Genomic DNA, 24,430 nt, shown 5'->3' with positions numbered 1-24,430 from the left:
CAGCCTCCCGACACTGCACGGCGCTGCGGGGCCCGGGGCGGGCGGCACCACCACGGCGGCGCTCGGGACGGCCGCGCCGCCAGGGCCGGCCGGAAGCGGCGAGCGGGATCGCGCAGGCGGGCGCAGCGCTGACGTGGCGGCGGTGGCAGCACCGGCACCATGCGGGGCGGCGGCGACTCGGTGAGTGCCCGCGGTTATCCCGCCGGGGCCGCCGCCGGCTGCCTCGGGGAGTGCGGCCGGGCCGCGGGCCAGGGGCTGCCGCGAGATGGGCTCCGCCGCCGGGATGGCGGGAGCGGGCCGGCGCCCCCGAGGGTCTCGCTGGGCCCGGCTCTGGAGGGAGAGCGGCCCAGCCTGGAGCGAGGAGCGGCCCCGCTCTGTTCGCGGGCGGGCGGCGAGCGGGACCCACTCCGGGCTGCCGGGTAGCGGCGGCGGCAGCGGCCCCTCTCCGCCCCAAGGCCGGGCCGCCCCTGACTCGGCTCCGCTAGGCTCAGGGCTGACAGGGACTCGCAGCAGGGTGCTGCTGGCGCCAGGGCTCGCGGCTGGGGCCCAAAGGCCTTCGCTGCAGGACAGTGCAGTTCATGGAGCGTGTGGGTGGCGATGGCAACGTGGCGCTGGACACTGAGCCCTCCCGCGCGTCCCGAGGACACTCGGGGCCCGCAGGACGCCCGGGGCTCCCACTGGCACCTCAGGACCCGCAGTTCCCGTGTTAGAATCCTCCCATCGGGCAGTTCCTGTGCTGGGCTTAAGCACCGTCTGCCTGGGCTGGATGCTGGAGAGCAGCCCGTCTTCAGCAGCAGCCGTGATCCAGCGCACTGGAAGGGCCCACAGCCCGAGGGCAGGCAGAGATCGCCATCCTCCAGGTTTCAGGCTCTGAGTCGCTGTTACCCCTCCTCACCTGTGCAAGGGAGGTGGCTTTTTTGTTTTCCTTTTGTCCAGCCCTTGGGCATTCCTGCATATATATTAGGTCTCTCTTAAGTGGGAAGTACACAGTATAAATGAAAAACCTTTCAGAACTGAATTTAAACACCAGTTTCTGTAGGTCTTTCCTTCACGGTTGCTGCTATCAGCTTCTCAGAACGGAATGTCTGACAGATCGTCTGCACTCTCCTTTTTTATTGCAGATCCTTAACTGCCACTAAAGTTCTGTGTACTGATCTTCACTTTTTTGCAAATTTTTTTAGTTTTTAAAATCCCACGAATCTTAAAACATGTGCCGCGTATCGGTCAATTTGGTTTTTCTAATGGTAGAATAGACCAGCTAATTTCAGCAGACTCTACCTGCCTGTTTCTTCATTTTTATTGTTGTAATTTCATAGCCCTGATTTTTTTCTGGCTGCTCCTCAGTGAGGTTTCTCCACATTTCTCATTTCCATAACCTTTCCACGAGGAGCCTCTGGGGCTGGAGGCCCAAGGAGAGTCTGATGCTCCATAGACACAGTTTTAAAAATTCCTCTAAATGTTTGTGTCAGTGCATGCTACTGAATTTGCTCGCTGGCAGTTGGAGTGTGGATCACATGCATCGCATTTTTACATAAAGAAGACATGTAATTTAGCAATATTTTCTTTTTTTTCTTTTTTTTTAATTCTTTTATTTTTGTTCTTCCAGTTTCTTAGCCAATTCATGTACATGGCAAAATACTACCTCTGTTCAGTAAATTACAGTTTTGGTTTTCATATGGTTCTATTGAGCAATGATTTTTAGTTTTTTAGTCTGTATAACCAAGATTTTTGTCCTGGATTTCCAAATCAAGAATGACATTGAGTCATTATTAGCATTTGGAAGAAGCTGATGATTAAATGCAAAAGGTAGCAGTGAATGGGGTGACATCAGACTGGCGACCTGTCACTGCTTTAAATTTAAACATAAATTTTAAAAAAAAAAATCAATAACTGGGAGGAGCTGTTGACTTCCTCGAAGGCAGGGAAGCCCCACAGAGAGACCTCAACAAATTAGAGGGCTGGGCAATCTGAGGGCACTTTGTGTGTTCAGCTGGAGGAGACTGAGGGGAGACCACGTTGCAGTTAAAACTTTCTTGGAAGGGGCAGGCACTGAGCTGTGTGTGCTCTGTGGGGGACCAGGGACAGGACTCCAGGGAACGGCTGGAGCTGTTCCAGGGAGGTTTAGGTTGGATATTAGAAAAAGGTTCTTCACCCAGAGGGTGGTTGGGCACTGGGACGGGCTCCTCAGGGCAGTGGGCACAGCACCAAGGCTGAGAGAGTTCAAGAGGCATTTGGAAAATATTCTCGGGCACATGGTGTGACTCTTGGGGAATGTCCTGTGCAGGCCTAGGAGTTGGACTCAATGATCCTTGTGGGTCCCTTCCAACTCGGCATATTCTGGGATTCTTTGAAACGATTGTCCACGCACTAGGAGCAACATATAGCAAATAAGTTGTTCATACTGAATTGGGAGGTACATTTAGATAGGTCTGTTAAATTACATGTCTTAATAGGAGCGTAACAAGTGGTAAGTGACAAAAAAATCTTTGTTAAATAAGAAGGAGTCTGTGATGTGGATAAAGTGAACATCGGGGCAGCTGATGGAGTGTGGCAAAGTGAGATCAATGAAAAGAGTGTGAAGGAGACTAGAGACAACATTTTTGGCAACATCCATGGTAAATGCAAGAATTAATTAAGGAAAAAATAAGCACTGTGTAAAAACTAACAAGTTAGAATCTAAAATGTATGTCATCGTGTGATAGTCTAAGCAGAAAGTATGTATGGCTGAATGTACTGGAGACAAAAAGCACTTCGCCATGTGCCATTGGAAGAGGAGGAATTGGCTTTCATATGAGAAGGGTGGAAGGGCTCATCCCTGTTTTGATTCCAGTTCTAATTCAACTGGAATCAGAAATATTAAGCACTTCCACTGTTGTGGAAAACAGTGGTTTCCTTTTCGAAGGATGGTATATACACATCTTTGATGTGCAGGTGATTGTGTTTGACTGGAAAGTTAAACATGCTGAAAGAAGACAATGATGATGCTCATGTGAATTGTTCTGTTTTGTTAGAATGCCAGAACTGGACGTCACAGACAGCAGAAGGTCAAGAAGTCCTTGGAAAATAAAAAGTATGTGAACGTTTCTTGTCTAGTTTGACTGAGGGCAAGAAAAAAACTAAGAGATTCTTACTGAAAAACTGTATCTGGTCTTTATATAACATTGTGAATTTTGAGAGCTGCAGCAGTTTTAGTTTGTGTGATATGAGTCTCAACTGACTCTGCTTATTGGTTTATGGGAAAAGTGCTTTTCTGACACTTCAGTGTGTTTGTTTGGTTTTTTTAAGGATTTTAATGCTGTGAAGATAAATATTTTAAGTCCAAGGCCACATGGTCTTTCAAAATCTATATATTTTGGGTGTGATTGTAACTGAAAGGCTTTAATTTGAGAATTCGTCTCCCCATGCTTCTGCATTACCTCCTTAAATATAGTATATATTGATCTCACCTGGTACTGTCAGTGCCCCCCACTTAGTAATTCCTGAATTGATGGGTTAAAAGGTGAGCTCCATAGCTCAGGGCGTGGGAGAGTATTAATTGAATGGCCATCACAGTCATCACTCAAGTGATCTACTTATTTCAGTTTGTCAATTGTAGTAGCAAAGTGTTTCTGTTCTCTATTCTTTTGTCTTTACATTAATGGTATTTGCCCAGAGAATGGATGCTCTGTGTTTCTTTACCACCTCATCAGTTTACTGTTATGTAGAGGAGTATAGATGTCCAGGCATGTCAAGCCTGAGAGAAATATGTGAGAACAGTGAAACAAAGTTCTGTTTGATGTCTAGGAAAAAAATTCAATGCCATTGATTAATCTGAATTAGTCTTAATGTAGTTTGATTTGTGGGATATGCTAGAAGGTTGTCTTCATTGCTGAAAGTCTTGCTAGTTAAAATTCTTACTAGCGTTAAGGTTTTTAATGGTGTAGTGACAGCCTTGACTCTGGGAACAGAGACTGAAGGAGATCTTGCCCTTTGTGGGATGAAAAATGTCTCTTTTGTAAATATGAGTTGCAGAAAAATTCTTATATTCTACATTGGTTGCTTAAAGATAAATGCATATTTTTAAATTGCGATTCATTTATGCCTGCTTCTAAAGTTGAAGGTTTGAGGTAGAAGGAATGTTTTTTCTGCTCCTCGTGAACGCTTACTACTGTCATTATCTAAAAGATGTACTTTAAAGAAATACCTTAAAGGTGTACTTTAGATTAAATTTAGATTATTAAAAAAATACTTTAAAGATGTATTTTTTAAAGTAATGAAGTAATTGAAGATGGTTTATCTTGGTGGCATTTTTCGGTTCCCAAAACACAGGAGATTCAATGAACTATGGGATGAATTTTTAGAATACTTGGGAAGATGAAAGGAGTGTTGTCTTTCAAGTTATTGTGATTGTGTGTGTGTATATATCTGTATACAGATATGCGTTCATATACATAGGATTTCAACTTGATGTTTTCCAGGTCTAAGCAATTTGAGGAGGTGGAAACTACTGCTCTGGGAGTGAACAGGAACTGTGATGACACAGTGAGCAACATTTCTTCTGCCTCACCGAAGGGCCCAGTGAATGGCAGCAGAGAGTCCAGAAGCAAGCGAACCATTCGCAGACCTGCTTACTGGCTGGAAATGAGAGGAGTGAAAAACAGTGTAAGCAAATCTCCAGAAAAAAAAGGTATTTATCACTGTTGGTTCAATGCAAAATGTTCTCTCTGGTTCTTTTGTGAGAGATTAGTTTGCTTCTGAAAGATATGCTGCAGTTCAACCACAAATTACAAGTTTCCTAGTGCTGCTCATGTATTAGAAGAAATGAACTTCTTCCGCTGCAGGAATATGGGTACAGTTCTCTGACATTACACAGTTCCTTTTGAATGACTTGTCTATTAAAACTGATGATTCTGTGGCTGAACTCAATTTTATCTGTAGAAGAAGTATGTGGAAAAGTTATGCCAATCATGTCAGAAAAATGCGTTGAGAGAGTTGAAAATAGAACCATCGACACCGATGTGCCAAAGGGGACCATTCAGCAGTAGCTGGGATTAGACACAGCTTTTGTGTTTGGTAGGCTGTTATTTTTTAAGGGTGTCTTTATTTCTTTTATTTCCTTCTGTCATTTATGATTTTCTGGCTTGGAGTTGGGTCTTAAGTTGTTGTAGTAACATTCAGATTTCCTGGCCTAGGAGCTGTTTTCCAAACTTACTGTATGTCAGAGAGCCAAAACTTTGATCTGCTTTATTGTTCATTCTTCTTATCTCTAAGTCAGAATCTGTAATCCATCCTGTTGCGGGGAGAGGCAAATCTGGTAGCTTGATAGAAACAAGATTGCTGCAGTTCCACACCCCCAGGTCCAGCTGGTGGTGAGACTGAGCATGTATTCCTGTAGGAATAAACGCAGACATAAAAGATACATACACAGCAGCCGCACAGATCAGCATTCACACAGACAGCACCAACAGCCTCCATCCTGTTCCCTCTCTGGCTGATCAGGATGAAGATGTGTTAGTGAGAGAAAAAGAAGGATATAAAAAAGTATATATAAAAGAAGTACATATATATATGTGTATGTTTATGCGTGCACACATGTGCAATGTGGATCTTTCCTGCAGCTGGACTTAAACGCTTAGTCTGCTCAGTACCTGGCCTTTGGATCCCAGTCTCCTCAGTTGCTGGTACATGGAGGTACTAGCCCCTGAGGCCTGCAGAGCTGTGCCAGGGGTGGGTGTAGACCTCATTACAGACAGACTCACACTCACAGAGTGCAGGTGAGGTTTTTATGAGGTAACCTAGCACCTTCAGGGTCTCATCCCAAGGAGGATTATTTTCCCAGACCATGCTGTGGCACTGCTTCTTCCATATCTTCTGTGTCAGAGAATTGCAGGCTGTGGAGTGCCTAAATGTTGCTAAGTTAGAAGACTAACTCAGTAGTTGGAGTCTAACTCACTGGTGGCCAAGTGCCTTACAAGAACTACTCTTTTTTTAATCAAGTATTGAATCCAAGGATAAGCTGGGGCAGTGTAGACTCAAAGGTTGAATACTGAGTCTGAAGCGTTTCTGTTCTTACTTATCAGGAGAAGTACTATTGAAAGGCAAGAGGAAATCTGAGCAAGGGGAAGGTGAAGGTGTTGAAGACTCTCCCAAGAAGAAGCAAAAACTTTGTGGTAATACAAATAACTTCTAATTCCTAACTACAAGCCTCCAGGTACTTCAGACTTCTTTGCCCAAATGTCATCTTCTACAGTCTTCAAACTTTATTTTGGATTCTGGACTTTTTGTTCTAGGAGACTGTTGACTAGTGTCTGCTTTACGGTGAGAGGTGATTGTTCTAATTTTAGTCTGTCTTAGAAGTCCAGCAAAGGGAGGGAGGAAGGGAAATAGGGGAAGTGTAGGCTTGGCTGCATCATTTCAGTTTCCCAAAAGATCATAGACTAAATAATCAGACAGATTACTTGTAAACATCTGGAGATTAGTGAGTAGATGACGACAGCAATATGGGTTTGTTAAGAAATCAAACCCAAACATTTTTCTTTTGCCACAGAGATGGAGGGGAGAAGTGCTTGATATGATAGGTCTTTCATTCCTTCTAAAGGTTTGTCAGTCCGTGGTTAGGTGCAAAAGGAGGTGTCCAAGTGGTGAAAGTAGGAGCAGGTGACACGGGAGAAGTGTACGTTTGCTGTCCGCTCGTTCATGGATGAGGTTAGGAAAACCAAGGCCAACCTCTAGTTGAATCTTGGAAGGCATGTGAAAGGCAACAAGAAAGGATTCTACAAGAACATGAACAGCAAAGGGAAGACTGGGGAAGTGTGAGTGTGCTGCTCAGCAGAGCAGGAGAGCTGGTGACAAAGGACGTGGAAAAAGCTGAGGTACTCAATGCTTCCTGTGCCTCAATCTTTATCTGTTACAGGAATCCTTCAGGAATCCCAAGAGCCTGAGACCAGACAGAGGGAAAGTCTGGAACAAGGAAGCCTTACACTCAACAAAGGAGGACAAGGTTAGAGCTCTTGAACTGGATTTATCAAATCATTTGCCAGCAGCCCTGGTTAAGGGGGAAGGTCCCAGAGGGCTGGAGATTTGCCAGTGTGACACCCATCTGCAGGAAGGGTCGGAAGGAGGATCCAGGGAACTACAGGCCTGTTGCTCTGACCTTAGTGTCAGGGAAGGTCATGGAGCAGATTATCTTGGGTACCATTATGTGGCACATCTGGGACAACCTGGTGATCAGACCCAGACAGCATAGGTTTAGGAAAGGCAGGTTCTGCTTGACTAAACTGATGTGACAGGTCAAATAACCTGCTTGACTAACCTTCTGTGACAAGGTTATGCATTTCATAGATGAGGGAAAGACTGTGGACGTTATTTACCTGGACTTTATTAGACACCATTTCCCACATCATTCTTCTGGAGAAACTGGCTGCTCATGGCTTGGACAGGGATGCTCTTTGCTGGGTAGAAGGCTGGATGGATGGCCAGGCCCAGAGAGTCATGGGGAATGGAGTGACATCCAGCTGGGGCTGGTCACCAGTGGTGTCCCCAGGGCTCAAGATTGGTCCAATGTGGTTTGATATCTTTATTGATGATCTGGACAAGGGGATTGAGTGCACCTTCAGCGAGTTCACAGATAACACCAAGAGGGCTCTGCAGAGGGATCTCGACAGGCTTGATCAATGGGCTGAGACCAACAGTGTGAGGTTCAATAAGGTAAGGTGCCGGATCCTGCCCTTGAATCACCACAACTCCATGCAGCACTACAGGTTTGGGGCAGAGTGGCTGGAAAAGGACCTCAAGATATTGGTCAACAGTAACTCAGTATGATCCCAGGTGTGCCCAGGTGGACATGAGGCCAGTGGCCCCTGGGCTGTCCCAGCGCTGCTGTGGCAGGAGAGCCAGGGCAGTGCCCATTCCTGTGCTGGCACTGCTGAGGCACCTCCAGTGCTGGGGCAGTTCTGGGCCCCTCAGACAAGAAACACATTGAAGGGCTGGAGTGTGTACAGGGAAGGGAATGGAGCTGGGGGAGGGGCTGGAGCAGCTGGCGGGGCTCAGCCTGGAGAAAAGGAGGCTCAGGGGGGACCTTCTCACTCTCTGCAACTCCCTGACAGGAGGGGGGAGCCAGGGGGTATCGGGCTCTGCTCCCAGGGAACAAGGGACAGGATGAGAGGGAACGGCATCAAGTTGCACCAGGCTTAGATGTGATATTTGGAACAGTTTTTTCCCCGAAAGGGCTGTCCAGGCCTGGCACAGCTGCCTGGGGCTGTGAAGGAGTCCTCATCCTTGGAGGGACTTGAAAACCCTGTGGATGTGGCACCTGGGGACATGGATTAGTGGTGGCCTTGGCAGTGCTGGGGAATATGGTCTTAAAGGGATTTTCCAACCTAAACAATTTATGATTCTAAGTCCCGTGGGGCCTGACAGGTTGCACTGAATGCTGAGAGCTGGCTGATGCCATCGTGAGGCCACTCTTGGCTGTCTTTGAAAGGTCGTGGTGACTGGGAGAGGTTCCTGAAGACTGGAAGAGAGCAAATATCACCCATATCTTCAAGGACAGAAAGAAGGAAGATCTGGGGAACTACAGGCCAGGCAACTTCACCACAGTTCCTGGGAAGGTGATGGAGAGATTCATCCTGGAAAGCATTTCCAAACACATGAAGGACAAGATGGGGATTTGAAGTAGTCAACATGGATTCATGCTGGGCAAATCCTGTTTAATCAACCTGATAGCCTTCTACAGTGAGGTCACTAGTGAAATAGGAGTATAAATTGATGGTTCATTGTCACTGTAGAAGTGGAATCTGTCCCTAGATTCAGTTCTAACTATTGATTTTGTCACCAAGGACTTGGAACTATGTAGGCAGCACAAAGCTGAAAAAGATGGCAAGTGTATCAGAGAAAAGGCTAAAAGTAAAAGTAGTCTTGAGATTAGGGAAACAATTTAAAATAGAACAGAGAACAGTGTGTAAAATTAAAGATTCTGTAGTTTGAGAAGAAATGCTATCACAACTGTAAACCAAAGAACAGCCTCCCAGGAGTCAGTGCTTCAGAAGAGGATTTGAGATTTATAACAGATCAAAAGCTGAATAGGGAGCAGCAGTGTCATACTTGTTTTCAAAAAGGCAGATGTTAGACTGGGAACTTTGAGAGGAATACAGAGTTCTCAGACATGTGAAGTAATTCTGTTGCTCTACTGCAGGGTCACACATGGAGTGCTGTTTCCAGCAGCAGGCATTTCAGTTCAGGAAATGTGTAGTCCAACTGAAGAGGTCAGGGAGATGTGAGCAAAAGGCATAACCCGTGAGAAAATACTGAAACAGTAAGAGTTGTTTAGTCTAAAGAAGATAGGAATCAGTAGAGAAATGGGACTTTCCGCTTGGTTGTCATTAGATGGGCTCAGTCAAACTGTGCACAGAGGATGTTTCAGTGTGAAGAGTTCCGATCTCCTGAGCTTTGTGTATGAAAAACCATACACCTATAAATATCTGGATGGGACTAATGCCTGCCACTGTAAATAGCCATGGATTTTGAAGGGGAGTAGGAAACATAATCTTGAAATTCCTTTAAAAAAAAATTGAGCATTTCTGAATGAGTAACTTTGAGACAGCAAGCTAAATAGCAGACTTCTAGCAAAAAGATCTGCTTTTTTGTAACAAAGCTAGCAGAACTAAGTCTTCTGGCCCGTTCTGTTTGTGTTAAAGCAGGAGAAAACCAGCGAGCTGGAAGAAAACAAAACTCCAAAAGGAAAGGCCACTGTGTTCAGAAAGAGACAGAAACCTATGGCACAGGTAAGAACAAGAGACAGTTGCTCAGAATTGTTTGTAAAACAGCTGTGATTCTAGGATTTGAATCTGAGCAACAACTTGTGTTTCTGGTGTTTGGTTCTTTGCTTTACTGTTGACAAGGAAGAGCTGGCTGCTGTCCTTCTGGCACCATGTCAGTACTGCAGAGCAGGACTGGAGGGACTGCACGCTGCGTGAGTGTAGTTCCACGTGCTTTTGCCACTGCTGAATGGATCAGTGAAGGGGGAATCATTTTTTGAACTGAAGAAAAACCTGTTAAGATAGTTGCATTTAAAAACTCATAAAAATATTTATATTTTTTACTCAGCAGAATATGTTTGCAGGAAAAGGTCTGTAGCTGTTGCTGCCAGATCACCTTTTCTGGGAACCAGAGAGTCAAGCAGTCTGTCCTAGAAAAATAAAACTAGCCTTGACTCAGTGAGTGGAATCACTCGGTATCTGTAGTTCACAGCACTCATTAAACACCCCAGTTTTTTGCCAAGTGCTGTTTAATTCACAAACTTTTTGCTCCAGCCACCTGTGGAGGAACAGCCTTGGGCTGTTATTACTGGGAAAAGAGGAAAGCCTTTGAATCTTGTAATGGTATGAATTCAGGCAGATGGTGCTAAGACACTTTCCTCCCAGAACCAATTTCAGTAATTTATAATCCTTGTGGATTATGCCAAACTTTTGCTTGGCATTTCACAAAGAGGCCAGGAACTGGAAACCATGCCACACAGGGTTGTTTTCCCTGGCTGTTGACCTGGTGGTGCAGCTAAACATTCATAAAGATCCAGTTAGTAGAGAGAAACCACGGACTTTGCCTGAGACTGTTCAGTCACATCTGTGACTACTTTTAGTGGGAAAACCCTTTTGCCAAAAGACAAGCTTACTCAGCATGCTAAAGTAATTGTGTAACAGAAATGAGCAAAGGAAAAATCTACCAGACAAGTGGAAGAACACTCCTAACAAGGGACTGGTAGGATTAAAGAATTTTGTAAAATGCTCTTTCAGAAGGAGTGATGTGTGCCTTGTCACATGACATACTTAAAGCTGCAGATGAGCTCCACCTACAGAAGTGTAACTGAGTTTGGTAGTGTGCTAGAGTTCATTGTGCACATTGAAGGGAAAAAAAAAAAATCTTGTGTTAGCAGTTACATTCCAAATGGTGTGTTTGACAGGTAGTATGGAAGAGCAGTGGTCTTTGGAGATTCAGGACAAAGGCCGAGTTACCTGTCCCACATGCCGGGCTGTGGTGAGAAAGACTGTAGAAGGACTGAAGAAACATATGGCAAACTGCAGGCAGGTAAGAACACGAGAGGTGAGCAATCGTTTCTTTACTGCTCTTTAGCTTACCAATAGAAATGCCTGCACACTGTTTTGTGTTGAATTTAAAACCAGTTTCATCTCATCATCGTGTCCCTAAGCAAGAGTCCTTTATATATCTGTAAGAGGCTGTGCTTGGTGCTTCTTGCCCAGCCTTTTGCTGGAGGTTTATGGTAATGACCAAAGGTCATTATTTCATTGTTCCACTAAATTTTAGACTCTGTAAAATCTATTCTTAGAGGGCAGTTACTAGGTCCAAATAAATGTTATGCTCTCTTTCTCCCTTTCCCCAAAGTTTCCCGCTGCTTTGATTAATTTACGCAGTGTCCTTTTTTATTTCTAGGAAATGTTCACGTGTCATCAGTGCGGGAAGCAGCTGAAGTCTTCAGCAGGGATGAAATACCATGTCATGGCAGACCATAACAATCAGGTAACACAAGTGCTGTGCATCTGAAACTCCAACAGGAAGAACAGGCTTTTGTTCCTTCCCTGGTGCACACAGAAACAGAACATGAGGTGGTTTTTTTTCAAATGTTGTAGCTATTCAAATCGTCTGCCTATTATTTTTCCTGTGAGACTTGATATCTGAAAAACAGTAAAGTAGGGACGCCACATCGTATAAAGAGGGGATGAGTTTCTGTTGTGGCTGGTAATAAGTCACGCATAAAAGGCATTCTCACTCAGAAAGGAAAAGATTGCTCATTAGGCTGCAATTTTCAGTCCTTTGCTAGAAAGCAGGAGGTGTGGGTTTTTTTTACATCCAGAGCAGAGCAGACTAGATTTGAGTTCTTTACAACTTCAAAGGTATAAGAGAAGAACTAGAAATTAATTCTTGTCTCTCTTTACTGTAAAAATACTAATGCTATAAACTGCTTTTCCTCTTTGCTATTACTTTAAAGAAGGCAGTGTCTCCTGTTGTAGTAGTGAAGAATTAGAACTTTTTAAACAGTCGTTTGGAAGTTTGGTAAGGTTCAGATAATTCACAACTGTAATTTTTTATACAGTTTGCAGTACTGCAGTTTCTGAACCTACAACTGTATTAGTAAATGGTACAGGCCAGGGATCATATTCTGCATCTGAGGATTAGGTCTGTCACTCAGTTCTAACTTTCTATTCAGTCTAAGTGTAATACTGGGTAGTGTAAGAAATAATATACAATAACCATCAGAGGAGAGAATGAAGAGTTTGAGCTGTAGTTTAGCACAGATGAATAAGTGTTACAAGCAGGCTTTAGTCAGGCTAAGTGGAAATACTAGGGTGAGTAAATGCTAAAGATGCATGATTTTCAGTCAGTTTACTCCTTTTAAAGATAATTCAGGTTTGGTTTAATCCCAACCAGCAGCCAAGTCCCATGCAGCCACAAGCTCACTCCTCCACCTGCAGGATGGGGAAGATAATTAAAGAGTAAAAGTGACAAAACTCACGGGCTGAGATAAAAACAGTTCAATCAGTAAAGCAAAAGCCATTTACACAAGCAACACAAAACAGGGAATTCATTCACCACTAGCCACAGGCACACAGGTGTTCAGCCGCCTCCAGGACCACAGGACTCCATCCCACGTCATAATGGCTTGGGACAAGCAACGACATCGCTTCAAACACTGCTCCCTTTCCTCCTTACCCCAGTTTTATGTGCTGGGCGTCATACCGTGTGGTCTGGAATATCGCTGTGGCCAGCTGGGGTCAGCTATCCCAGCTGTGTCCCCTCCCCTGCTTAGGCACCCCCAGACCGCTCACTGGCAGGGAGGTATGAGAAGCAGAAAAGACCTAGATGCTGTGCAAGTGCTGCTCGGCACTGACAAAACCATTTCTATACTATCAACCCTATTCTCAGCACAGATTCGAAACACAGCCCCATACCAGGTGCTGCAAAGAAAACTCCATCCCAGCTGAAACTAGAACAGATACGTAAAGTGATCATTATAATAAATGCACGTCCATAAAATCTTAAGTTGCAGAGATTTAATTATTTTAGAAGCTTTCCTTCAGTAGAGTGTTTAGTAGTGAATTCCCTGTGAGAAGAACTGTAAATGCTAAGTATCATGTGTTTTCCATTCATTTTTCTGCTGTGCTTTAGCCAGTTATGAAGGAGGGAGAGGAAGTGGATGAGCAGCTTGAGCGAGACCGCCTTCGGAAGGTTTTGAAGTGTATGGGAAAACTGAAGTGTACAAGGGAGGTAAGCTGCTTTGTGCCAAGTGTGAATTAAACAGCAGTGGAGGCATGAACATAGAACAGGAGAGTGCTGTTGGGTATGCTTTGGTGCTGGCCAAAGCAAGATTTGTTTCAAGATCATAGTGATGCTTTTAGGACAGAGTCGCATAGAATGATAGAATAATTTGGATTAAAAGAGACCTTTAATGGTCACTTCAATGCCAATTCTTTGTTGCAGATTTTTTCTGTCTGAGTAGACTAACATTAAAGTTTTCTACCTGCTTGTCTCTGTTCTGTCAGGAAAAGCGGTAGTACTTTGGTCAGTAAACTGTGTATACACTGGTCTTGTGATCACTTGGAGAACGGTTTTCTTCCATGTATCTTTCTTCTGTGTCGACAGGGCTGCACAGGCACCTTCACTAGCATAATGGGATACCTGTATCATGTTAAAAAATGTGGGAAGGCTGCTTCTGAGCTAGAAAAAATGGCTATGAAGTGCCATCACTGTGAAAAAGCATACAGATCAAAGGCAGGACTTGTCTACCACCTCCGCTCTAAGCATGGGCCGGTGAGTGCATCTGCCCTGGTTATCAGGGGGCTGTGGGAGGACTTCAGACTTGAGACACACGTAAGCTTTTTTTTGTTCTTCTGCTACTGTGGTGGGTAATTAACAGATCAAAAACCTTTGCATTTTCCTATATCTCTGTAGTACTTTGTCCTTTATGCTTTCCTTCTACCAGCAGCTGTTGCTTTTCTGTGACTTGGATGAAGCTTTTAATAGTAAATTGGTGTGGCAGCAGTAAACTTTCCCCAACCTGACCTTTGCTCCATGGAAGAGTGATGCTAACATAAATTGTGAGATGCTTTTCTTTGCTCTTAAAAAACCCACCATTGGAGCAGAACAGGCAGTGCTGTGCTTGTTGTCTGTAAGGGTTTTACAGTGAATGATGGGATACCTTTCAAGACCAGTGACTGCATGAAACTTTCTGCTTGAGCCTCACCACTGTGACCCCCCTGAGCACATCTGGGGCTCTGTCTCACTAGTGGGATGCACTTCCGTCCTACATCCGTGACAGTGAACCACAGTTGCTGCAGCATTTTTATGAGGAATTGTTCAGAATATTCCCAGTGTTTAGTGTAACTGAAATAGGAACTAGTGTAGGAGGCTCACCTTTTTTGGCCTTCATTGCAGGTCACTTTCCTCCATGAGGAGAGTAGAACAGGGAACCTGATGGAAACAAAACAGGAACAAAACAACACAGGCAGAGTTCAGAGGAGATCTGCAAAGGTGGCAATCTACTATCTCCATGAACTGGCTGGAGAAGAGCTGGCCAAAGAGTGGCCCAAAAGAAAAGTTCTACAGGACTTGATTCCAGATGACCGGAAGGTACGAGGCCTTAAAAATGTTTTATAGATTTGAGTTTTTACCTTCATGTCAGATGACTCTTGTACTGGCTCCTGTCCAGTGTTTAGTGGTCCATGGAAAGCAGTATATGTTGTGGGAGGGATTTGGTTTTGCTCTCTCTCATCTTAGATTACAGTACTGGTGCAGCAGCAATTACTGTGGTGTGTTTTGTCCAGGCAGGCTGTAATGACTGTAAAGTCCTATTGCTGGAATTTTCAGTGGGCACAAGGAACATGGGCAGTTATGGGCATGATGTTGCTCATAAGTCGTAGGCTGCAGATCGCTCCGGCCATGCTGTGATATTTCAGCGTTTCAGACTTCAGAATTTCCAGGATCATCTTTTAGGCTGTAAAGGAAACCTGAGGGAAAATGATGCTTTATGATTTCAGTGGGATAAGTACATTTAGAGGAATTGACGTAGTCAAGGCTATGGGAAGTTTCAGATTCTGGTATTGGGGGGGGGGTTTCCAGTTTCAGTTATGTTTCTAGGCAACCAGTGAGACAGGAAAACATTGGTTATTGAGATTTTGACAGCTAGAGTAGAAGAAATAGCACTTCTGTCTCACAGTCTGGGAGAGGAAGAGGCATACCTGGCACTCTGTGTAGCCAGCATTGCTTCCAGCTCTCGATTCTGTCTCTATCTCAGCTGAAATACACTCGTCCTGGACTGCCCACGTTTAGTCAAGATGTGCTGTGTAAATGGAAAGCAGAGATAAAAATGTACCGAAGAGTCCACTGCCCAAATCAGGTAATCCTTAAGTGTTTCTGAAGCCTCAAAGGGGACAGATTTCAGGTCTCTATGAGCCAACAGGCTTTCCACAACCTTGAAACTGCAGTTTGTCTCTCTATGGGAGACAAATCCTGTTCCATCTCAATATGATTGTTTAGTATAAACACGACACTTGGGGATGTCAGGGCATGCTCTTTTTGCCTTTTGTATCCAAATGCCCTGTGAATGATCCTTTGGGAGTGTGTGCATTCACTTCAGAGCCAGTAAGCCAGTGTCAAACTGGTACAGCTTTTGCATCCAGCTGGGAGCTGGTCCATATGGAGGTTTGAGCAGTGGAAAAAATGACAGGCCCCTGCCTTTCTAGCTAAATCTTAACTGTAGAGGGGAGGAGTAGAGGGACTTTGTCTGGCACAACACTTAAGCTTTCTTCATTCCATTAGATGAGCTCTAAGCCCCATCCAACCTGGCCTTGGACACTTTCGGGAATGGACCAATCGCAACTTCTCTGGCCAACCTGTGCCAGGGCCTCACCACCCTCACAGGGAAGAATTTCTTCCCAATATCCCATCTGACCCTGCCCTCTGGCAGTGGGGAAGCCATCCCCCCTTCTACTGGCCCTCCAGGCCCTTGTCCAAAGTCCTTCTCCAGTTCTCTTGGAGCCCTCTAGGCATTGGAAGGCTTAGTTTTGTACAAAACCGTGCAGTAATCACCGGTCAGATCCCATGAGAACAAGTGGCCCAGCTGGTGGAGGTGATGGTGGATGTGACTGTGTGATGCATGCTGTCAGAGAGCCAAAGGTCAGTGACAACTGCCCTCTGCCTTTGGTGTAGGGATGATGCCTTCCCCTTGCCCTACCCCACCCCATCACTTTCTTCCCAATTATTAGCCTTGCATCCTTTCCAAGTATCAGAATTGCAGCACTATGTTGTGTGTGGAGCTGTCTCCAGAGAGCTGCTGTCCTGTGTCACCAACCAGTAACTCAGTAGCTTGTCTTGCTCGTGCCTCCTGTTCCAGGGCCTGGGCTGAGGGCTGAGCACAGTCTGGTACCCTAAGACTGATGCCTGAAGCTCCCCATGGGACAGGCCTGTAAAGCTGCCCTTGACCTAAGACTGGTGATGTTGAGTGCTGTCTACTCTGTGCCACTAGACATGAGCAGCATGGGAGAGAGTACCTGCTCCTGTCTTGTACCGACCCCTCTGCTTTGTTTGAAATTGATCTCTGTTGCACTTTAGGCAAAAAACAAACTGTCATTTTAGTCAAGCTTTTGATAGAGGATAAGCGTAACTGTCACAGGAGTCTCTTTATTATGTCCAATGATGGTCAGAAACTGGAAAAACAAATATTAAGTTTACTGAAAGCTTAACTCTTTCAATGGTCTTTTTGCCAGAAGCTTTCTGGCTTTGTAGGACTCCCTATCTCCCTTCCTTTACCTCTCAGCCCTTTTGGAATTATCTTCCAAACAATAAGACCTTGTGCAGGAAGTAGTCATTTCTTACTAGAATGTTGCTGATATGCTTTTTTTTTATTGTTTCAGGGTTGTGAATCTGTGTACGGCAGTGTCTCAGGACTCAAATCTCACCTCGGCACATGTACCTTGGTTGGTAGCCTTCCTGTAACAGCCCCACTGTCCCTGTCCTTCTGATATATTGTTCAAGCTGTTGTCCTGCCATCTGCTAATCTGAGATCCTCACAAGTTCATAAAATCACAGAATGGTTTGGGTTGGAAGGGACCTTAAAGATCACCTCATTCCAACCCCAATTTGAGTGCTCCCCTATGTGCTAATGAGGCTGCTGTGGCAAATACCGCTTGGAAGCTCCTTAATGGCATCCCTTGCAATGAAACAGCTGTCCTACCTATAGATGCACAGCTGCAAGAGCAGTTTATCCAGATGCATTGCTGGAGACCTTATGACGTGTGCTTTGTGGGCACAGCGGGTCAATCATGTCAGTGTTCCTGGAGCAAAAGCTTTGTCTGGTATGAATGAGAGTTTCTAGTTTTAATTGGGTTCTATCTGAGCAAGATTCAAATGCAATATAGAGTTGTATCAGCCTCCTGGTCAACAATTGTTGATGGATTTTTTTGTTTTGTTTTGATGCCAGGGAGACTTTGTGGCTGGTAAATACAAGTGTCTCCTGTGTGAGAAGGAGTTCATTTCAGAGAGTGGGGTCAAGTACCACATCAACTCTGTGCATGCTGAGGTAAGGCAAGTGGAGTGGAACTTCAAACCTCAGGCTCTTGCGGGTGGGGAGAGTGTCTTGGAAAAGAAAAGCTCGGGGAGTGCCCTGTTTTCTTTCTTTCCTTATTTAGTGTTGGGAACAGGATCCTAGACTGGAGTGGCCTTTGATTTGCTTATCACAGCTGGTCTTATGTTCTGGGGAGCAGCTGTTGTGTTATGTCACATGCCTTGTCTCAAGCTGCTGCTGCTCAGTTCAGCTCCAAGCCTTCAGCACTTTCGAAGCCTTTAACCAGGCAATTGCCAAATCAAATCTGCATCCTTGAGACAGAGTGACACTTGAGACACATCAAAGAACGCAGTGTTGTTAGGCAGCTGCCTTTCCAGATCTCACACTTCAGGAAAATTTGTCCCACAAGACAGCTTTATTGTAAGCCCTGATAGGCTTTATTTGGTATTTCCACCACCATCAGTACCAACCTGTTGCCTTCTAAACCCTGCAGGACTGGTTTGATATGAACACAATGACCACCAAAAGCTTTGAGAAGTTAATGAAAATCCGCCAAAGGGAAGAGCAGAGGAAGCAACGGAAGAAACGTCCTTTGACCAGGGGCAAAAAGAAGAAAGCTGGGACCCTGGCTGCCAAGAAGCTCCCCACTGCTGGAGTTGAAAAAATGAGGAAAAATAAGAGAGGTCGTCCACGGCGGGTGGACAATGAGAGTGCCAGCAGTGAGGAAGGGGCACCCCAAGTTGCACAGAGAGCTGAATTTCCGAAAACCAGCCGCAAGCGAAGTCGAAGCAAATCCCTAGAAGATGAGAAGGTGTAATTCTTAAGCTTTTCAATTACAAGCCCCACTTCTGTCCAGCTCATAACTCACAGCACGAATATAAGCAACTGGATGTCTTTGGGACTTGTGACTCAATTCTACTCAGTGACATTGAAACTTTGGCCTCTGCTCAGCTGAGGGATTCAAACCAAAGCTGTGGTGCAGAGGCTGCCTCTTCTGGTGTAGCTCCCTTGGACAGTGGCACTAGCAGTGTACCCAGTGTGATTCCTGCTCTGGTTACATCCCAGTCTCAGATTGGTCACATTAGTTGCTTGTTTAGTGGTTTCCAGTACAGCAGATGTCTGTTTTGTCATCTTCCTTGGATGGGTGAGATCAGGGTTCTTTTTCAGCTGTTCTCTCCATAAGGGACCGACTAGCACAATGTTTAGGTCTCTTCAAGGGGGAAATCCTTTGCTGCACACAATGCACACAAACTAAGCAGTTCTGTACAGAATGCAAAGGTTTTGGCTTGCCCTATCACTGTCCTGTCTGTTGTCAGCAAGACTGCCGCAAGAGCAGAGACCTTCCCAATGTTTGCTGTAAGTAATAAATGGCCAGTCTTCGCGGACGAAGAACCGGAGAAGGTCTTTCCACCTTCCAGCCTGCGCGTTGGATTTTTTAGGTGAGACACGGTGTGCGCGGAACTGAGCCCACCCTTTAATCCTGAGGTTCATCTGCCAGGGCCAAGCACGCTTGGACGGTGGCAGCGAGGTCCTCAGGACATAGATGAATTGCCTTACAGGGCTAACGAGCTCCATCTGCCCGGGGAGTGGCCCCGACCGGGAATCGAACCCGGGTCTCTGCAGTGACAGTGCAGCGCCTTTACCCTCTAGACCACCAGGGGCTAATGTTTGCTGTAGCCTGTTGCACAAGGCTGTAATTCATGCACTGGTGTTTAGGCTCAGCACCAAACAGCAGCAGATGAGCACAGGTCTGCTTGGAAGGGATGGGACATCATTATTACCCTTGTCAGGTGCCCACTGTTCCCCTGGCATCTGTCTCCTATAATGCTGGGCATTAAAGATAGGTAGAGAGTCTTCTAGTGCAGTGAGGAATAATTCTCTCCAGCCCTTTAGAGATTCACTGGCCTTTCAGAGTCCCCAGTAATATACTGAGATGGCCTTTGTGTGCCCTCTGAAGCCAACTTGTTTCAGACTCACCTGGGAAATGTACTCCAAGACAATGCATACCTTCATGAGCAGCCTGCTAATGCTGGAACCAGGTTCCATGGAGCTGCCTTGCCAGCGTGTGGTTCTTTGTTGTGCCCGTTCTTCCACAGTGTCCTTTTTTGCTGCACTGCATATGCCACCTCCATTGTCTTAGATCACCTGTTTCTTTTCAGTACCACTTCCTCTGTGCTAATGAGGTATATTAGCAGTGGCTTCCCTGTGTAGAAGAGGTTAATAGAAGAAGGATCATCATCATGTGTTGGCATTAGCTCTGTATCATAAGGAATAATATCTTCCTGTGCTCCATAAATCATAGAATCATAGAGTGTTAAGGGGTTGGAATGGACCTTAAAGATCATTTTATCTCTACCCGCCCCAGCATGGTCAGGGACACCTCCCACTAGACCAGGTTGCTCAAGGCCTTATCCAACCTGGCTTTGAACACTTTCAGGGTTGGGGCATCCACAGCCTCCCTGGGCAACCTGTTCCACTGTCTAAATGCAGCAGATGTCGTAGAAGCTACCAAGAAGCAGCAGCACAGGCAGTGCTATTCTTTTTCAAAGAATGGATTCTCTAGAATTTCTGTTATCCAAAGACCCACTGTACCAGGAAATTGCAAAATGTGCACTGTCTGACAACGTTGATGCTACTGAAATTCACAGAGAAGCAGGAAGCAGGTTTGTACATGTGTATTATTACCAGCATGATCACAGTGGCCCTGAGGGGGGGAGTGCTGTATGGCCAGGGTGGTCTCTAGAACTGCCTTTGGAACCAGATGTCGCTCTGCTTGCAAGTGCTGCCCTGAAAGCAGACATGTCTGGACTCCGCAGGATGTGTAAGGTCTGCAGTGAGATGGGCAAGATCAGAAGACAAAAAAATAAAACATCACCAGAATGTGGTTTCTTGTCTGTTTGGTGTGCGGTGGTCTTGGAACCATCCCTCCCTGCACAACACACCCCACCCTGCCCCCGGGTTGTCCTGCATGCTGTGGTGCTGTTCAGTTGTCTGCAGTTTCTCCTCAGAACTCCACGCATCCGTACTTTGAGCAATCATTCACTACCTTCCCACTCAGTACAATAAAGCTAGGAATTAAAGTAGGTTTTTCTTAGTGAATTTCAGTCTAGAGTCCTATTTCCTGTCATTTGTAAGTGACTGACAAGGCCTCTCTAGACATGGGTAGTTCATGACCACCTGGATTTTGTAGTTAATTCAGTCACATATTCTCCTGGGTAATGTGGCATTTGGAAGAAAATCATTCTCCGACAATCCATCCCAGACCATCAGCATTCCAGCAGATTGTTTGCTGAATTGGCTCAGGCTGGTATGAGGGGGTGACATTGCTGCACAGCACAACCCGCTGCTTCTGAGGAGCGAGATCTGTCTGGGAGTACCTGTGTCCTGCCAGAGGGAGGCTAAGGCAGAGACCCAGGGAGACTGTGGCTATGATCCACTGCTCTGAGGACAAGAGATAAGTTACCAGAATCCCCTCCCTCATCTGCTTCCCAGGCTGTGGGAGATGCAGCCCAGGACCCAGGGGTTTCTGAGCTGCTAGGGCATGTGGCCAGGTGGTGTCCAATTTCGTTATCCCTAGGTCCTTGTTTGTCCGTCAGGCTACTCTCTATCCATGGATTCCCCAGGTTCCTCTGGGTGACATCCTTTCCCTCCAGCAAATCAACTGCCCCACGCAGCTTGGATGAAGACAATACATAAAGTGGGTAACACAGACACTGGAGGAAGACTGTCCACTGACCCCGCAAACTGGGCCTTGCTCTTACCAAAAAGATCCAACTCTGAGGGAGTCAGAAGTGATAAAAGGGACCAGCTAGTCACTCAATACTTGTTGCAGTGATTAATTGCACTAGAAATGTTGTGTCTTCTCATTTGAACTTGTTTTAATTTCAGCCTCTGTATCTGCCTGTACTGCTCAGTTCTGGTAACTGAAATAATTTTATGGTATCAATAATTTCTTCTTGCATATTTGGTTATAATTAACTCCATACGTAATTTGCTGTATGAGCTTGAGAGGTTTGCTAGTCTCACTCAAAACAGGTTTTTCTCTTTTTCAATTTTTTTTTAGTTGTTTATTGTTCTTTGCTGGCATTTTATGTATTGATTGGTGCATTTTTGGCTTTTTAAGTCCAGAGACAGGAACCAGTTGCAGTATTCTGTAGCAATCTGGTTTATGTAAAATACAATAACATTGCTCTGCTCTCAGCAACTTCTTTTTGTCCTCCTCTCCCTCACTACACCACTTATATTCAGCTTTACCCTCTTAAATGCATTCTTCAGTTGTTCTGAAAATGCCTCTGGAGACCCATTTCCGTTAACAGGGTTTAAGGACAGCACACGATGAACTCATTCTGAAACACTGTGATGTATTGGAAGTGCTGAGGCCTGGACAAGAGGCCCTGACCCAGAGTTGACCTGTAAGTGAACCTTCCAATCTAATGTTATATTTGGCCATGTATCTGCTTATTAGCCAAAATTCTGTATAACCCTTAGTAAAGTATATGACTACACCTGTGTAAACATCTGTGCTTGTTATTAAGATATATTGCTATTTGCTTATTAGTGAAGATTTGCATCTGTTAATGAGATATGAAGGTATCTCTCTTCCTGTATTTAGAGACTAGTCAAGGCCATGGAAGTAGATAGCTGGCCTCGTTTGACAGTAGATGGTCCAAACTGACTCCCTTGATTTCCTTTGAGCCCAGGCTTTGGGTGAAAACCAAGGAGAGAAGAGAGACAGATATTTTCCGCTCTGAATAGTGACATCAGCTTGGTTGGTTAACAGTATAAAAGCTGGACCCTCTCACAGCACAGACAGAGCCCTCACCTACGAATGGATGCAGTGCACAGGATTTCCCAGTTCCCAGGAGGGGTCCCCAGCCCTTTGCTGTGCTTGGGGCTCCCCAGCGGATGATGCGGATTGTGGTAATGTATTAAAGGGTAACTGGTGAGGTGTCTTTCTTAATCACTACAGGCACTCTACAGTGATGATTAGGTGCATTGCTAAGCTTGTCTTTTTATAATTCTTTGCTTCTTTTGTAATTCTTTGCTGTGTTGCACTGTAGTAAATTTATAAATTTATTTTTAAAGTTGGTGTCTCTGTTTCTTGTGCTGACCCTTGTCCCCTGGCAAAACAGTACTTCACAGAATTACTCTAGCAGATGCCTTAATAACTGTATGTTTTGTAGAGCAACTTTTCCAGAAAGCTTGTTACATAATCAATCTTTTCATTCTTTAATTTGTCATCAGCTTTAATCTGCAGATTTTCTTTGCAATTGTTATGTAATTTCATTAACATTCTTGATAAAGATGCCAAATAGCTGCAGACTCTGGGATTCTCTAGGACAAATCCTTATTTACAATTATTTAATAACAAGCATTTAATGTGTTCCAGTGATGTTTGTTAACACATGGGGCCAAGAACAAGGCCTTACAGAAATTTATGATGTCAACAGCTACTTTTACTAACATGGACTTGTAATTAATTTAAAAATAATGTTTACAGAAAACTGTTCTCTATGAAACTACATTGGTCAGTTCTTACTTATGATGTCCTTTAATGTCAACGGTTGGTGTGTCTGGGACATATCAAAGTGATAAGCTGTACTTACACATCACACAGCTTGTAATTTTTAAAATACAGGCACAGTAGTTTTGCTTTGGGGTGTTGGGTTTTTGGGGTTTGTGGGTTTGTTTTGGTTTTGGTTTTTTGAAGAGGAGAGAGAATACATTGTGGTTTGGGAGTTGTTTGGTTGTTTTGTTTTTTCTTAATTCTCAAGGATTTCCCAATGTTTCCAAGAATTGTTAAAAGTCATTAATAATTCAATAATTTTCGGGAAAGTACTTGCCATCCTTCCCTGCAAATTATGCGGTGCTGTAGCTTTAGAGATGTTTAAGCTGTTTTAATAATGAATTAAGAAGAAGAAGAATGTCCAAGAAAATGGAGCTGTTCTGTCAAGAGGAAACTGTGAAATGGGGTGCACCTTATGCAGAGACATCCACTGCAGTTCGTCCTTCCTGCCTGCATGGAAAAGGGTGATGCTGAGCGTGGCTCCTGAGAATGAAATCAATGTACACCATGCAGTCAACTCTATCGCTGTGTCAGGGTGGGGTACATCCCATTTGGTTTGGCATTCTCCTTTGGTAAGGGCACCACATCTGTACCAGGCAAGCTCTTTCACTGCTTCACTTCCCTTGCAGTGACATTACACGTAAGTGGGGTGTTTCCCTGTGCAGCTGCAGCTGTTTGGGAGCCTGGGACCAGTTCCTGGAGCAGTCTGGTCCTCAGTGCTTGCTCAGTGACCTCCATGGCGAGTGGAGGGTTAATGTCACACTGGGATGTTGTGTGACTGTGATGCTGATAATTAAACCAGCACTAAGCATGATGCTATTTCTCGAAGTGTTGCTTGACTCTGAAGGCCCTCTGTCTTCAAAATTAAGTAGGTCAATCTCATAATTAAAATACAGCAGGATTGACAATGAGATTGGGGGTTGGTGGTTATATTGGGAAGCTCTGCTGAGACATTAATTAGTACAGTGTCCCTTTTTGTGCATTTTGTATCAAGTCCAAAACCCCATCTGAATTGTGCTCAAAGGTCTTCTAAATCAGAGGCTTTTGATTTCAAGTTGCATTTCAGAAGGTAACAAAAGCCAGGTAGTTATTCTTCAAACATAGCCTGCATTGAGCCACAGAGCCACCATAATCAGAACACAGTTCCAGTGATTGCCTGGAGAGACAGAGCCAAAATAAAGGTTAGGAAAATCACAGCCAGTGCTGTCAGCTTTCCCTCCAGCTCTTCCACAGGGCCAGGGAGGCTCTTGGTCCTCTGCATGCTGCAGCAGGGTCTAGTCCCCGGATGTGCTGGGGTGGACAGAAGGGCCTGT

At 45.0% G+C, this 24,430-nt stretch overlaps 1 protein-coding gene across 5 annotated transcripts; it reads left to right on the top strand.

Moving 5' to 3' along the window:
- The first annotated feature begins 121 nt into the window (after positions 1–121).
- On the top strand, positions 122–22,635 carry ZNF512 (zinc finger protein 512). Of its 5 annotated transcripts, none has more exons than XM_027905011.1 (16): positions 122–180; positions 3,012–3,070; positions 4,458–4,666; positions 6,060–6,149; positions 6,893–6,979; positions 9,678–9,761; positions 10,937–11,061; positions 11,425–11,511; positions 13,159–13,257; positions 13,633–13,800; positions 14,425–14,619; positions 15,284–15,385; positions 16,902–16,964; positions 17,468–17,566; positions 18,045–18,911; positions 19,229–22,635. In XM_027905011.1, exons 1-15 carry the CDS (start codon positions 160–162, stop codon positions 18,366–18,368), a joined length of 1,812 nt encoding a protein of 603 aa, XP_027760812.1. In that variant the 5' UTR covers positions 122–159; the 3' UTR covers positions 18,369–18,911; positions 19,229–22,635. The 5 variants fall into 5 exon arrangements, with proteins under 5 accessions (XP_027760812.1, XP_027760810.1, XP_027760815.1 ...); XM_027905009.1 differs by having other exon boundaries at positions 9,675–9,761; XM_027905012.1 differs by lacking the exon at positions 122–180 and adding an exon at positions 2,304–2,615 and having other exon boundaries at positions 9,675–9,761.
- Positions 22,636–24,430: the final 1,795 nt, after the last annotated feature.

This window comes from Empidonax traillii, unplaced genomic scaffold (genome assembly GCF_003031625.1).
Source record: "Empidonax traillii isolate 1590-97213 ecotype Southwest subspecies unplaced genomic scaffold, ASM303162v1 scaffold1110:size201231, whole genome shotgun sequence".
NCBI classification, from domain to species: Eukaryota; Metazoa; Chordata; class Aves; order Passeriformes; family Tyrannidae; genus Empidonax; species Empidonax traillii.
This window is presented reverse-complemented; position numbering and strand designations above follow the sequence as displayed.